This window comes from Bacillus rossius, chromosome 10, assembly GCF_032445375.1.
Source record: "Bacillus rossius redtenbacheri isolate Brsri chromosome 10, Brsri_v3, whole genome shotgun sequence".
NCBI classification, from domain to species: Eukaryota; Metazoa; Arthropoda; class Insecta; order Phasmatodea; family Bacillidae; genus Bacillus; species Bacillus rossius.
In genome coordinates this window covers 32,454,245-32,470,328 of record NC_086337.1, presented here as the reverse complement: position 1 = coordinate 32,470,328, position 16,084 = coordinate 32,454,245, and the positions used below count along the sequence as shown (strand labels likewise).

Genomic DNA, 16,084 nt, shown 5'->3' with positions numbered 1-16,084 from the left:
CTTCAGATTTCAGAAACATCAGGAGCTTGAAATCTGCTGATGAGACAACTGAATAAAGGGCCAAAAGCTGAATGAAGATGTATGCTTTAAACTTTATGGCTAAATATTTTGTCTAGAAATAACTGATAATCATTAAAAACTAAGAGTTTTCTGGGGAAAAAAGCTAAGCTGATTTTTTGAATTGAATTGTCTTTCTGGTTTTAACCTACAATCCATACTTATTAAAGTATATTCATAGCAGTGACACATTATTATTTATTTAATGCCATATCCATTGAAGCTGTCCTAGCTCAGATTACACAACTTTCACCTCTTTTTTTTATTCTTTGTTTTGTATTATATTGTGAAATTATTATTTACTTCAAAGAGCAGAATTTTATATGAAATTATCTTATTTATGTGTATTTCCAACTTGCAGATTTCTCGACTTTTCGTGAAAAGTTATAATCAGTGGTTATTTTGACAATGTTTTATATAGTTAGTATGGCATGTTAGTGATTGTACTTAATTTCTTTAGTCAAAATTTTTGTGGTCCTTGGGTTTTTGTTTGTAGGTATTTGCATTCCATATTTTCAATATCCATAGTTACTTACTTGCATAATCCAGTCATAGCACAGTGTTTGCACCTGTTTTCTTTCTTTGTAGAGTTATCATCCTGGTAAATAGCATTTTGTAAAAAAAAAAAAAATTGGCTCATGAACGTACTGCAATCTTAAAATTACCTTATAATAAAAATGGGATAAAAACTGATAAACTGGTGGCATTTGCAACACTTATGTGTAAATTGTGTCAGCTGGTGTTCCTTGCCTCGCTTGCTTGGTCATGCAGTGTTTCATCTTCATAAAAAGTTACTTGTTTAAAAATAGTTGGCTGCCTACACATTTACTACTTTGTATTATTATTAAACATGAGAGTACACTAAAAAAAAAATGTGTACAACTTTATTACATAATTTGTACACCTTGTTTTGTTTGTAGTTAAAAATATTATCAGGTAAGTATAGGTATTATGTGAGTGTAAGTAGTGTCTCAAATATTGAATGTATTTCTTAATCTTAAATTCTTCAAAAGTGACTGAAATTTTAATATTTTAGTTGACCTCTCTCAATGAAGATAAACTGTTTGTGCTGTGAAGCTGATCAAAGTGAGAAGCCATCATGACAAGCTGACATATGCAAATTACTATGGTGCTAAAAGAGTAATATTATTGACAGTTTTTTTTGTTTAGAAATGTTGTTGACTATTTTTGTAAGCTTAGTTTCTGCTTTTAGTAGTTTGTTATTGTGTAGAGACTATAGTTTTTGTATACATAATTAATTTTTTTTAGTTGTCTTGGGAATTGAATTATGAATTTGTTTAGCAAATGATGTTATTAATGTAAAGGCCAAAGAAACACATTTTTCTGTACATGTTTATTAACAAAATAATTTGTTGTTCAAAATATCAACAATTTATGTATATTTCAAACAATAGTTTAGTTTTAAAATCTAATCCAGATAGGGCTGATCGCAAGGACTACAAAGGCGAGCGAGTACTACCAATTTTAAATATTAGAAGCAGTCTTTCTCTACATACCTGAAAAAACACACATGTTTAACACTTTGATTTACACTCTTTCCTTCTTGCTGATTACTGTCAAAACATACTATTAATACACAACACTGGCATTGGCTGGCCTGACGTCACAGGCGCGTTAAAACAGTGGCAGATGGTACAGTTAGGGCTGGGACCCTGGCTTGATATAAGGGCCAAGGAGGTACGTCATAAACTTATAATTTTTCTGGCTTAAAAATTTTATCAGATGACACAGTTGTTGTTTCCTGTCTGCTATACTGCAGGTAAGGGATGCAGTAAGAGTAAAGTTATGCAATGGGTATGTATCTTAGTAAAGGAAGCATCCAAAGTGTATTGAGTACAATTTTTAGCCATCCCTTTCAAGGTAAACAGACCGTTTGAAGTTGTTCAGGTACCAGTCTGTTATCTAGCTAATGTGTCAATTGAGCTTTAAAACTCTTTAAACCTAAGGAAGTACGGGAAAGGAAAGTATTACACCTTTCGAGGCTCCTGCAAAGTTTTTGCTTAGATTTTCTTTACCTGATAATGCCATCTGGCCTTATTTTTGGTCGAGTTTGAGTACACATCTAATATCTGAAGGCACATTTACAATATAGCAAAGTCCAAAATTGTGTTCAACGAACTCTGAATGACTCTGATGTAATGGATGGTGTGGAGAGTGGTCTGAATCTCTCGAATGTATTGGTCAACTTGAACTTTTTGCCCCAATCACTCAATCAGTGTCCTTTGATAGCATAGAAGAAGAAGAAAACATGATATTTGTGGTTTCTGTTTCCCGTTTAAAAAATGTGCTCTGTAACAGATTCGAATGACAAAATATTGTTGAACGCCCACAACTTTTGCAAATAAAATGAATATTCTAAACTTAGCTGCAACTCATTTACAATGCATGAAAACCACAAACAAAAACAATAGGAAAATACTTGTTTTGGAGCTCTATATATACTGCTCTCTGGTGGCTACTTTAGAAATCAATAGATTCAAACATTGCAATTGTAGACAGGACAGTTATCCCTGCAACTATGTGACATCTTTCAAATTATGATAAGAACACGGATCCCCACATGTTCAGTTTGTAGATGGCCATCAATTCTAATAATTATTATTATGTAACTCATTTTAAAGCATGAAATCAATCTTATTCAAAACAGTGCAATAATTGAGCACAACAAAATAAAACCTGGTATATTTCATTACTGAAGAAACTCTAATCATATTACTGGTGTACTAAGTTTATTAATACTAAAACTAACTCAAGGTATAAAAATTAATTTCATTCTTTAAACAGTAATTGGTGAATGACAGAGGAAAAATATTTTTTTGTAGCAGTTAATGTGAACAAAACAATTAGTTTGTAATTTTTATATAGTACCTTAGATGATGTTTAGTTTAGTAACTTTGTGGTAAGTAATTCATCTGTAAATAATACTTGTGAAAGTTTTTGTAAATAACTCAAATTTGAAATATTAGTTAAATGGACTGGCCAAATTCCTGATGTGATATTACGTAAATCGTTAGTAAACTGTATAATTGACACTTCATGTTAACAATTGAAAATTTATGTTTTATTACCTACCTCTCTCTCAATGCTTTGGTGAAGAATTGATGTCAATTTTTTGGTGTTCAAATACAATTTAGGGTCTGCATACTTTAGAATAAGTTTTCACATGGGTATTACCTAAGTTTAATTTTTGAGTCCAAGATTGTGCCATTCATTGTTTCATTTTGGGTAGAAATTTAATTTATTTTTACTACTAATTTCTGTACAAAGGCTTATTAATTCTTACTTTTTTGTACCAAGGACTGTATTTTGTGGACAAAAGAGGCAATTTACAAAGTTACTACAAATGTAATAAGTTTGATATTCCTCCATTTTGTATCAAACCTGCTACAGAATAACTAGTTTGTCATTATTCCGCTGCAGAGGTTTTATCATTGTAAAGACTCTTCATAGTTCACTTCATATTAAAAGGAAATTTTACAGTTTGTTTGTACCATTTACGTTTCATTTTTCTCTGACTCATGAAACCGCACAATTATTTTCTTATTAATTCTATCTAAGAAAACACTTTTTTCCTTTTTGATATTCCTTTAGAGTTTAGACCAATTTAATCTGTTAATCTTGAAACCCACAATGCAAATTTAAAAAAAAAAAAATATGTTTTTCTTAGTTACCAGGATTTAATATATGTAATGTCAAAAAAAAAAATATTATGTTATTTCAACTACAATAAAAATGAGTTTTTGTATTTTATTATTCACAACTAACTTTTAAATGAGTAGGGAAAAAAACAACAAAATATTTCAATTAAAAATTTTCTTGGCAGAAAAAAATTTAATGTGAAACGGAAATGAATATTCTTGTGTTAAGTGCTGATATTTTCTTGCCTGGTTGTTCAGTAGTTATTTTTTAATTTTTATTTTTTAAATGTAGAATGAAATTTGTGTCAACACTGTGTACAATTTCATTCTTTTCCAATTGTTCGAAGTTCATTGCAAATGCAAAAGAATAATAAATTTAGATTGAACTGAAGTTCATGTTTTTTAGAACAAGGATACAACTAAAGCAATAAAATTTAAAAAGCATTGATTGAAAAAACAGACTGAAAATTCGTATTTTAATGTGATTTTTAGTGTGCCTGAGACTGCAGTTTCATTACTTAGAAATGTATATAGTGTATTTATGAAATGTGTAAATTTGTATCATATTTTGTATGCAATATCATTGAACTTTAAAAACTGGAAAAATCCTGACAATAACGTCATCACTCCCGAAGTGTTTGTAGTAGTAGTAGTTAGCCATTTATGAAGAAAAGAAAAATTGTAAATTAAATATGACCTGAGATTGAGTACAGGATTTGTACTGCTAAGTAAAATATTATGTCTATGTATATATATTTTTAAATATATGCATTGTTTTTTGAGAGATGATTTTCAAGTTCTTAGTGATGAATGATGATCTTGCATGTAACCTAGGATTAATCTCACCGGGGCTTGGCAATATGATGTGATTGGCAAGCATTGACTGACTACTTACTGCTAGAATACTCTAAGGGAAGTCAGTAATCTGTAAAGTTGGGTGACCTTTTGGTACATTAATTTTTTTATAGATATATTAAATTCTCTTAATAAATGTAATTGAAATAAGATTTCTGAGTAAGTTGATTATTCCAGTGCCTAATGAAACTTTATTTAGTTTGTAGGGTTGTTCTTCAATAGTGCAATCAATATAGAAATATTCAGATCATTAATCTTTGATTTCAGTATGAAATTCTTTGAATAAAAGTTAATTCAATGAAAATATTTGAGTTAAATGAATATTTGAGTGCCTATGAAATGTTCATTTGGTTGTATGAGATTTGTGTTCTAGTTTTGAGATTCTTTCCCTTGTAAAAAAAACTGAACATTAAAATATATTAATTTTCAAGTGTAAATAATGCAATCACTCTGTCCTACAGGATCATCTCGAATATAATATGCCATACAGTGTAAAATAAAGCAACCTCAAATTCTAAAACTTACTCGAATAACAAACCAACTTCAAATGCAAGGCAGATCTGACAAAAAGTAGTTCTTGAGTATAAGTCTCAATAAGATGACTTCAAAAGTAAAAGACACTCAGCTGTGAAGCTACTCAAATTGTAAGATAAAAAATTAAAGGATATTTAAAATACAAGGTCACTCATAACTAGGGCCTGGAAAATTTCGGTGTTTTCAGTATGCAAAAAGCGGTACTTTCAAATTAGAAAAGCGGTGGTTTAAAGTCGGTATTTTCGTTATGCAATAGAAATTTTACCGGTATTTTAAATGTTGACTAAATTGTGCAGTTATTGAATATAATAGTTTACATATTTAATAAACAATCCATGTATACTAGGAATAGGCTAATATGCATAATAACAGCCAATTAAATCCAAAACAGACACGTTGCTATAGATGTTTTTTTTTTTTTTCTGCCAATGCCACATGCTTAGCCGACTTTAGGTGTTTGTCAATGAAATCTTTTCTATCCCATGAAACTTTACAGTTGCAAAATTTGCACATCACTGTGCTATTGTCAGTACAATAAAACCCATGTTTCTGATACTGATATGCTCGTATTTAATGGAGTGGAGGAACAAGAGGTTGCCACTTGAACAAACCCCAGCGCACAAATGAGAAGAAACTTAGTGTGAACTATACCCCAGATTAATTTTGAGCATCAAAACCATACACGAACACGGCTTATGTAAAAATAAGGTAATTATGCTGAAACACAAGACTTGGGTTAAAGGATAGTTTAACCTTGTGTGGATCAGGTAGAAAACATTCGGCTATAAACGAAAGAAATAAGAACAATGCTATCCTGAAATGCTGTGACATGTTTTTGGAGTAGATAATCACAGCGACAGACCGACAGGATGCGCTCCTGCCCTTGCCGTCAGCGATGTTTATTTTGACAGCTCAAGCAATTATCTTTTCCACGTCCCTTCGCAGCGTAAAAAAAAAAAAAAGAGAAAAAAAAACACGCTGACAGTTTCTCACGCAGAAGGTTGAAATAAGGGAGGGAATGTGTTGAAATGTTAGTTGGAAAAGGAGGGGGGGGGAATTGTTTTTACATGGTTTGTGGCTCTGGGAGGGATGAGCCTTGAAGAATTAGCAGGGGATGGGAGAGGTAAGCGTCACGTCGCGTCGCGTCACGTCACGTATGACGTCAAGCCGCCGGGCGGGTAAGATAACATGACAGCTGAGACGGCTTTTCGTGCGATAGTGGACACGCCGAGCTCGGCTAGACACTGCCGTGTGGACAGTCTAGAGGGGTGGTATCTATTTTTAGACGTCTTTTGTATGCCTGGCTGCTTACAGTACAGCTCTCGCCTAGATAAGCGTGAACACATAGAGCCCAACAAAGTGTAACAGACTTGTTTTTCACCCGATTTTACTCAAATTTTCGACTTTCTCTGCTCAAATTTTTCATGTTTTCTCAAAAAACGGTCATATAAACGGAATGGACGCATCAGAAGGGGCTCGCATCGGCGGGATTCTACTGTAATGGTACTTTTCGGGGATATATTCGCAGTGTAATATAGAAATGTTGTGGTTTTCGCGAATGTACTTACTTTTCGCGTTTTCATGCGAAATTCGCACGAATTTTCGTAAAATTCGCGATCGCAAAAAATTCCAGGCCCTACTCATAACTCAAAATTAACTGAAATGGTTAGTTTTCATTTTAGTATTGTAAAATGTCATAATTTTTAGATTTTTTAGTTTATACAGTTGTCTTGCAAAACAAAGCTATTTAATTTGCAATTGTATGTACATGTTTAATAAATTGTTTTATTAGTTTACCATTTAGGCAAGTAGCAAACATTGTGTATAAAGTTTAAACTATATTAGCCTACCTAATTTTTTTAAAAACTATAAATGAATAAGAGCGTTATTATAGTTCTAGAAACAACTTTCTTTGCCACGAGAAGTTTAACACAGGATTTTTGTTGAATTTTCTCGAAAGCGCTGTATTTATTTTTGTCAGAGAATATCAATATTGCCAATAATGTACATCTGCGAGGAAATCTGTCACTTTCACCAAGTACAAACTTTGTGGACTGGGACTGATTGAGGTTAGAATCCCCTGGCCATGAATCAGGGTGGCCACAAAATATGATTTAGAAATTCAAGGACATTTACAAACTTTGTTTTCAAGGTTCGGTAAATGAAAGAAAAGTGATGAAAAAAATTTCAAAGCATAAACATTATTTACTAGGAGAGTATTATATGCATGATATCAACATAGCTGATGCACAGTTCTTCACATCATCCTCCACACATAGTGTTTGAGATTATGGTCAATTTTTCCTGAAGATGGTAAACTACACTCAATATCGAGTGGGTTGGATGGGTGGGGGGATGTGGGGCAACGAGGTGCGAGGGGGAAGCCTAGAAGTAGAAGGGAGAACTCGAGGAAAGTTGTTACGGAGAGAATAAGAATGGAAAGGAGGGAAAACTCTATGGTAGTGAGAACAATAGGGGAATGGAATGGCTTCGATGGGGAGTGTGGCTCAGTTCAGGTGCAGAGTGGGAAGAAAGAAGGGTGAATGCTTGCCACTTGTGCCCAATTGCAGCAGTCTTTAAAGCAACAAGAAAGGTAAAAATAACTGGTCAGGAAGTTAACGATTATGTGCTGTTTTATTAGAATTCACAAAAATAATCTAGTAAATATGGGCCTAAATTTTGACATTAACACGATAGATAAAAATATTTACAGCCACTCAATATTTTGAAATAAACATTAAAATAGTTGTGAACACAGCAATATGCACACACAATAATATCTCAATTATTTTTTTATTACAGAGGCAGGGCTAGGACTCAAACCAAGACTTAGCATAACGTTTATTCGCTCTACGTATCAAAATATTTTTGAAACAATAAAATTCAAGGATTCAAGGACATATGGCCAACATGTCAAGTGAACTCTCACTTCTCTAAACCTCGTTTTGTTATATCTCTTCACTCCTTTTTTTCCTCTAGGAACATGCTATGCCTACGCATAATGGCTGAAGCATAGGCTGTGCACATTTAACAACTCGCGTTCACAGGTACTAAGCAAAAATTGTACGAAAGATGTATGTAGGCCATGTCCAAATTTTCCTGAAGAAGGTACGTACTTTTCCCCAAAAGTGACATCAACTGGACTGTCTAACCTGGAAGTGAAGTATGACGGTATGCGAGTAAACATCTTTGTAGTTTTACAATGTTGCAGGTAGAGAAGTTTTTTCATTTAAAAAAGTAAGTTAGACTCGTGAAATCATTTTCACATAATTTATTTGGGATGATATTAAATGAAAAAAAAATTATATTTTAATAGGTTTATATGGAATCAACAAATACATGCTCAGGTACTGATAGAAACTTAAAAAAAAACACAGGGAGAAACTTGGGTGATTGGCATGTGTAATAAATTATACTTTTTTCAGCTAATAATTTTTGCTTGAATTAAATTCATTTATTGAAGAAAAAAAACTAAAACCTACTTAGTTTGCTAAAAGCATTTGTAGAAACCATAAAATATTCATGTCTGAACTGCTCTTGTACACAACAAAGGCAGTATGCGGGGTTGGTAGTACATAAATGTGCACTTGAATTTGAATATGATTCTCGTGTTGAACCGATATACATTGATATGTTTTGGCAGACACATGCGTATTAAATATCATGAGCAACATAAGAATTTCATAAAATTTTCTTTATAAAACTAGTCAAAATATTGTCTGGAAAACTTAGACGGAAAAATAAATTGTGACTTTACATTTGTCTTAAAAAAAATTATAATGTCATGATAGAGTAAAGCCAGTTTTACTGGTTCTTGGTATGTTCATAATTTACAAAAGTTGTTTTTTGTTAGCATTAACAAATTGTATTGTACAGTCAAAATAAAAAAAATGGTAAAAGTGACAATTGCGTTCATCTGTGAATGTTGTAACATCAATAAGGTTTGTGATTTAAATAGAAGCTTGGATATGGAGATATGGAAGATATACTGTATTGGAAAAATCAAAGAAAAATTGAGCCATTAATGGAATTTTAAGTATTAACAGGTTTTCTACAGGTCTTAAAAGTCATGGAAAAGTAACAAGGTCGGGTCACGAAAAAAAAGTTCTGAAACAAACAGTAATGGCGCTAGCAATGGCGGTCGTAGACTTTTCTGGGCCCTGGGCTTTTTACTTATGTGGAGACCCTCCCCTGCCGTTTTACCTTTACGATTTACTTAGGAGTCGAGGTTTGAATTGTCAAAGAAGATTCACTTCAAATCACATGTACTGAGTTATATGTGATCTTTTTTTTAATATATATATAATATAAACACATATATATAAAATATAAAAATATAAACATATATATATATATATAAACTAGTGGCTCGCCCTGGCTTTCCACTTGATGTGATCTACTAATATGGTGTCATTTAGATTCACTAAGTACTTATAAGTATAAAGTTTTCGCAAGTGCCCGGTGTTTTCAAATTTTATATACACACTAACAAGTTCTGCCCATAACTAAATAATTTCTTTGTAAATAATGTTGACAGTTTTTCCCTCATAATACAACACAAACCAGATTTTATTTAGAAGTCACACGTAACCAAGTTGTGAAATATTGATCCATATGCTAAAGATACGAAAAAATAAGGTACTTATTGAATACTATTGCCCTAAAAATTACGGGTTTGATGGATTGCATATGATATGGTGTAAAGGTCAATTTGAATCTGAATTAAATGTTTAAGGTAAATAACATTTAATTGGATAAGGATTAATTCTCTTTTGGTCAAAATATATTCACCAATAACTCATTATTTTTGTACCAATTTTGAAGGATAAAAATGGTTACTGTGAGTCATCCTTAGAAGATAGACATATGCTATCACTGACTTTTCTAGACCTACAATTCTGTAGTGCATTAATATGATGTATCAGTCATGTATAAGTCAGCGTAAGCCATGTAAGTACCCTAAAAGGGTAATTTTATGACTTAATTACAAAACATTGAGATTTCTCTGCTATCTTTAAATTTAATATGAATATATCATACACATAAACCTTCTGGAAGAAATTATTCAAATAATGGTAAAAACTGCATCAAAAACCATTGTGTAGTTAAGAAATAGTTAACAAACAAAGAGATAATAAGTAAGTGAACAAAGAGATGCAGATATCAATTTGTTTTATATGTTCGTCTGTGATGTAAAAAAGTTGGAAGAAATTGTTTCTAAAAGATCCAGTAAAAGTCCTGAAATTGATTCATCAGGTTTTTGTAGACACCCTGATTACTTTATTTCGTTTAAATTCTGTAATGGATTTCTGAATGAAGCGTGTAGTGTTGAAAGTACTTTGTACTAAATATTTTTTTTTAAATGAACACCTTCTTGCAGGGGCTAACAGAAAATTCTATGAATTCAACAAGATTGTTAATGTGTACTGTTTTTCTGTAACAACTTGTATCAAGAGGAATTTCAAGGTAGCTACAAATTGATGTGTTGGCCAGTTAATCAACTAAACCATTATGATAATTGTAATCTGTTTATAATTTGTTTGTATATTTTATTTGTATATGACAAGAGCCAAATACTATTGTGAATAAACAAATTAATGTTAATGCTGTAACCATTCCCTTCTGTTCTCTTTACATCCGAAATCCACATCAACAATATGCCATAGCTGCTACTAGCAAATTGTTCAAACCACTCTTTCTACTAGTGGGTGCTACTGACTTTTTTCTTCTTTTTGGCGAGCCCCCGAATTCTGCTACTACAACGTGAGCCACCTTCACAGTTCTGTGGGCCCTCCGCATAAGTTCAGTGTGTCTCAGGGTAAGTCCTATACGATCTAGGTTGCGGGTGGGTTATAAGGAGTTTGCGTGCATAGCGGCTGTTAGCAAGGCAGCCTGGTGCCATGGCTACAATTGAGACCATGGCCACGCCCCAATATACGAAGAGTCAAGTTGAAGAGCATGAAAAAACCAGTACAGTAGAGTAACGTACTGGGAAAAGCCATGCGACAGCACACAGTGATAAAACTGCCATAACCTGCAATAAATTATATATCAGGGCAGGGTTAAAGTATGAAGTTTTTAGTTTCTTGAGAGAAGCATGTGGGTAGATGAATGAGTAGTGATCCGTGGTCCCATTGGCCGGTAGCCGCAGCCAATGGGGTGATAAGAGTGGTTGCTGTACCAGAGGCGCAAGCACCCTTGCTGCAGCGACGCGAACAAAGTTAATTTATCCAATGGCCAGGCTGCTGCAAATATTCCCGTGCGTCGGTGCAACAATATTCACAGTAGAGGAAGGGGCAGGCAACCGAGCCAGTAGACCGGCCTGTACTGCATATGCACATGTCCAGGCAGCCTGGCATTGCTCCTTCTCCCTTCTTCACAGTTCCTTTGGGGTTACATGGGGTCACAACTGCCTCGTCCAAAATCTTGCATGACTGTTTAAAGCATGCTGTTTGTAGCTACCACTTCCTACTGAAGTGGCCATGACCAATGTCCTCCGCTGCCTTCCATTCAGACTTCCAACGCTGTCAGTTCAGTGCGCACACAGCAACTCCACAGTCTGCAAGCTCTAGCCCGCAGTTTGCTACGCTTCACATCTTTGTACACATTTGAGATCCCACGCGAGCCTTTTCACCGGCTAAATGTTTCCTGCTGCGTGCCGATCTTCATCTAGGCTGCCTTTTCACGCCCAAGGTGTATCCGCACCGCCGGTCGGTCATCACACTTCTGTTCAGTATGTTCACAGCTACGCCAGCAAGCTGGGATCCCATTTCCGCCACCCGTGGGATGCGCTTGGTCTCAGTTGGTCGCTGCTGTGCAGACGCCTCAGTGCTCACATCGCCCAGCAAGACTGCCAGCTTTCGGTATCCTCAGTACGCGGGAACGTCCCGGCTGATAGCCCGCAGGAGCGATGCCCACACCAGGGAGACCAAGTCATAGAGATGCTACTGACAACATTTTACATACATATGCACACATGCACACAAAATACACACACACGCGATACCACTCATTGACTCAGTCATCACGAATCCTCCGCAACTATACAATCTAAACTTGAAATATTGCACGTATATTTTGCTACATAGGAATTTGCTAAGAACGAAATTAAGGAAAATCAGCAAGGTCGTTGAACCATTCCACTAGTATACATAGTCATATCATAAGTGCACAACTAGTTCTTATTCCTAATTTTCAATCACAGACCCACCTTAACATAGATGGTTTTATTCTCTATTTTTCTTTAAGAATCATGGGAAGAACCAGTCAGCTCACTGTGAAAGTGTTGTTGGTGAAAATAATGTTTTCTTGGGGAAGGCAGTTTAACAGTACTAATGGAGTAGGAAATATGGAATTATTAGAATCCTATCAACAAACTATAAGTTACTAAGAATAAATTTGCACTCAGATCCCAATTGTTTTGATTTCTGAGATTGATTATTCCGATGTGCTTCTGTATACTTTTCCCTATTTAACAAATAAAAATTTATTCATTGTAAATTCCTCGTCAAAATGGTTGCACCTTTTGCGGTGAGCATGGGAATTACCTCAAGATATTGATCTTTCTCTGTTCAAACAACTATTTTATTTTAGGTAATGGTCAACTGCTTTCGCCAACAACCAATTACAATTTGTTTATTCGTTTCAGTATCCATCTGAAGAATTTTTTCTAGCGGTACAAATTTTTTACACCCATGCCTTACCATGGACTCAAACCCAGAACCCCTCACACTGTAAGCCAAGAACATCCGACTAGACTGGTTAAACAAGTAGAAAAATAAAATTGTAGCACCTTTTTATGCCAAGGAGAGTAATAATTGCTATCTTCAATATCCTTATTCCATGGTTTCCTAAAATATGTATGAGGGATTGGAAGTGATAATATTAGTGCTAGAGAATGATTTAAAACAGCAAAAATTGAACAAACCCATAAACACTGCTTGACAGAAGGGTATGGCAAAGTGAAAGTTGTCTATACAGATGCCGAAAGTGGAAATGTGAATACAACGGCCTGTGCTTGTGTTCTTGCACATGCTTTAGACTTTAATTTCTGCATGGCTGTACCCACCTGAGAAAACCTATGATGATGAGTCATTTGATAAAGCCACGAGCAGATTAGGATGGGAGGCCCTAGGCCCAAATTGGAGTTTGGGTGGTCCTAGGCCCAAATTGGAGTTTGGGTCCGATTTATGGAATGTATACATTAAGCTCACTGGACAAAAAATTAGTCAACCCTGGAGAAATCATTACAAGCATAATTTAATACTGTGTAACTCCGCCTCTGGACTTGATAACCATTTGGATTTGGTTAGGAAGTGAGTCCACAAGGTTGTACTGGTACGTCGCATCCAGGCTGATTGCAGGGATGGTGATGTCGGCATATTACCTGCTGTTCCAAAATTTCCCACAGATTTTCAATGGGGTTCAAGTCGGTTGACTTTGCAGGCCAATCAAGATGTAATAGGGTGGGAGACTGTTCATAAAACCATTCACACGTGTTCAGCCCGATGAACTCTTGTCATCTTGAAAAATTAAGGTATCAGTTGCATTCTTATCATGCTGTTGTGGAATTGAAAGGCAACACCTGATCATCCAGAATGTTTAAATAACATGCTGGTTCATGTTAGTGAGAAGGCCAAATCCTTGACATGAAAAAATACCTCCGAAACATTACAGACCCACCTCTGGCTTGAACCTGACCTTGCACATATTCAAGATGAAATGCTTCATTTGGCCTTTGGTGCACTCAATGACGTGCATCATTGGAATAAAGACAAAAATTTGATTCGTCAGACCACATTACATTTCTCCAGTCGGCTACTGTCCAAGTTTAATGATTTCTAGCCCATTAAGATGCACATCTTTATGTGCCTGAATCAGCAATGGCCTCTTGCGAGGTGACAGACTCCAAATGTTCATTGCATGCAGTTCCCGTAACAATGTTCTCTCACTTACAGGTTGGTATGGACCTTCATTCAGAGACTGCAGTGAGCAGTACTGTTTGGTTTGGAAGCTATTTTGATTTACAAGCCGTGAAATGCGTCTCTGGTTCCTCTCAGTCAGGACCTTTTTCCAACCACAATTCTGACGTGTTTAGTGGCCACGTGTAGTACACCATTTCTAGTAGACAGGTTGAACAGTCCGCTGTGAAACACCAACAAATACAGCAACTTCACGCACCGTATGATCATGGGCACACGATTGCCATTTTTGCCACACTCACATCCTTGTTGACATACACTGTCTCACTGATCGCTTCTCTACTCACGCAGTTGAACACAGGACTCATTCGATGTGCCATCTGTAGAGGCCTAATGATCCATCTGTGCTTGCACACTAGGGTGACTAATTTTTTTGTCCTGTGAGCTTATGATACATAACGTCTCGCAGACAATGGTGTTTTAGATATGGCTGAAGGGTAGCACAGTGAGGTGAAGCGGCAACGAAATGCTTTGATGGAAAAAACAGGAATACCAAACGTACCAAGAAAACTTCCTAGCCGACGGTAAACTACGCACCTTTCACTACTGCGAAAAAAAAGTTATTTTATTATGCCGAGAGTATCCTAGTTGGGCTAGACCCTTTTCAGGAGCCCGCTTATGGAGATTAAGTTCAGAATACGTATGCATTGAGAAGCGAAACCATCTTGTTTATCGCCAACACCAGCTGCACGTACCAACAATACAGCCGGGCAGGCTAGAAATATGGTGGGTTGCAATTTACCAATCATTACCCAAAGAATAAACAACCAATAAACATCGAGGCACATCAATAGCTATACCTACCACACATTTTCCCTGCTAATATATTTTTAATACTGTTGCTCTTATTCAGCTTCTGGAATAAGAAACTCTCCAAATTATACACATAGCACATTACACTGATTAAAATGTAAAACTTAGTTGACCCTAGCGGCAGTCTTACTAATAAGAGTCGTTGTTTGCGATTGGCGGCGGCCAATCAAGTAAGTACATTTGTTTAACAGCGACTCGAAACAGCACTGCTAGCCGTGAATCTACAGTGGTACAATTAGAAAATGTTTGTAGGGCTGGCAGACAGGCAGACATGCATTTTTAATTAAATAAAAACACTTCCCTGGCGTCAGCCAGTCCCGAACAAAGTTTGACTCGCGACGTAGCCTCATGACAGAGTTAAGTTTAAAATGGACGAGATAGGCCCAGCACCATAAGATGACCCACGGATGCGTGGATTATTAAAAGAAAGGTTTACCAGCATTACGATTCAGTGCTACAAAGTTGAAGACTCCCGACGGAAAGGTACAGCCGCTGGGCCGTGAGCAGATGACTGCTGGAAGGGGGTGGTACAAGGGAGGGAACGTCACTTTACAAAAAAAAAAAAAAACTAAATAAAAATTATGTAGAACTTACATGATAGACTTATTATATGAATTCCTAAGGTGGAATGTGAATGGCTGAAGGCTTGGAATTGCTACTGTTAATTAATACTTTAAGTAATGATGCCGTCCCCACTACCTCCATTGAGTTTTACCTGATTTTTTATATGGTTCGTGATCTCAGGGTAGGTTCGGCCTTGTGGCTACTAGAGGTAGGGGTTAACGCAGTAGGGCCCCCCGAGCTGTTATGGCCACTCGGGACGCCTGAAGAAGAACACAAAATTACTGATTGATGCCTGATGAATTTATCACGACACAGCCCTATACATAGTGCTGCCCGTCCTGGCCGTAACTGTTGTCCCGAATTGAATAGTCACACGTGCAGCCACTTTCTCAGTGGCGGCTCACGATTTTACTACGCGTGAAGGACATACTCTTGCACATGATGCGACGGTTACAGAATAAACCCTAACATGGCATATTATACCCTGACGAATAAAACACTTCACTATTACACATTACGTATTACACTGGGCTAATGACACGTAGGCCCGTAACTCCGGCGACTCTACCTGACTCTTAGACTTGTCCCAGATATTGACTCGTTAGTAAGTTTGGTGGCACG

At 35.9% G+C, this 16,084-nt stretch overlaps 1 protein-coding gene across 5 annotated transcripts in view; it reads left to right on the top strand.

Moving 5' to 3' along the window:
- Positions 1-4,723, top strand: part of LOC134535923 (mitochondrial coenzyme A transporter SLC25A42) — a 42,059-nt gene extending 37,336 nt beyond the window's left edge. For 4 of the 5 annotated variants that reach the window (XM_063375310.1, XM_063375311.1, XM_063375308.1 and 1 more), the window contains one exon: positions 1,094-4,723. In XM_063375310.1, coding sequence (XP_063231380.1) covers positions 1,094-1,097 — 4 coding nt within the window. In that variant the 3' untranslated portion in view covers positions 1,098-4,723. The other variant, XM_063375313.1, reaches the window with a different exon arrangement.
- The last annotated feature ends 11,361 nt before the right edge of the window (positions 4,724-16,084 follow it).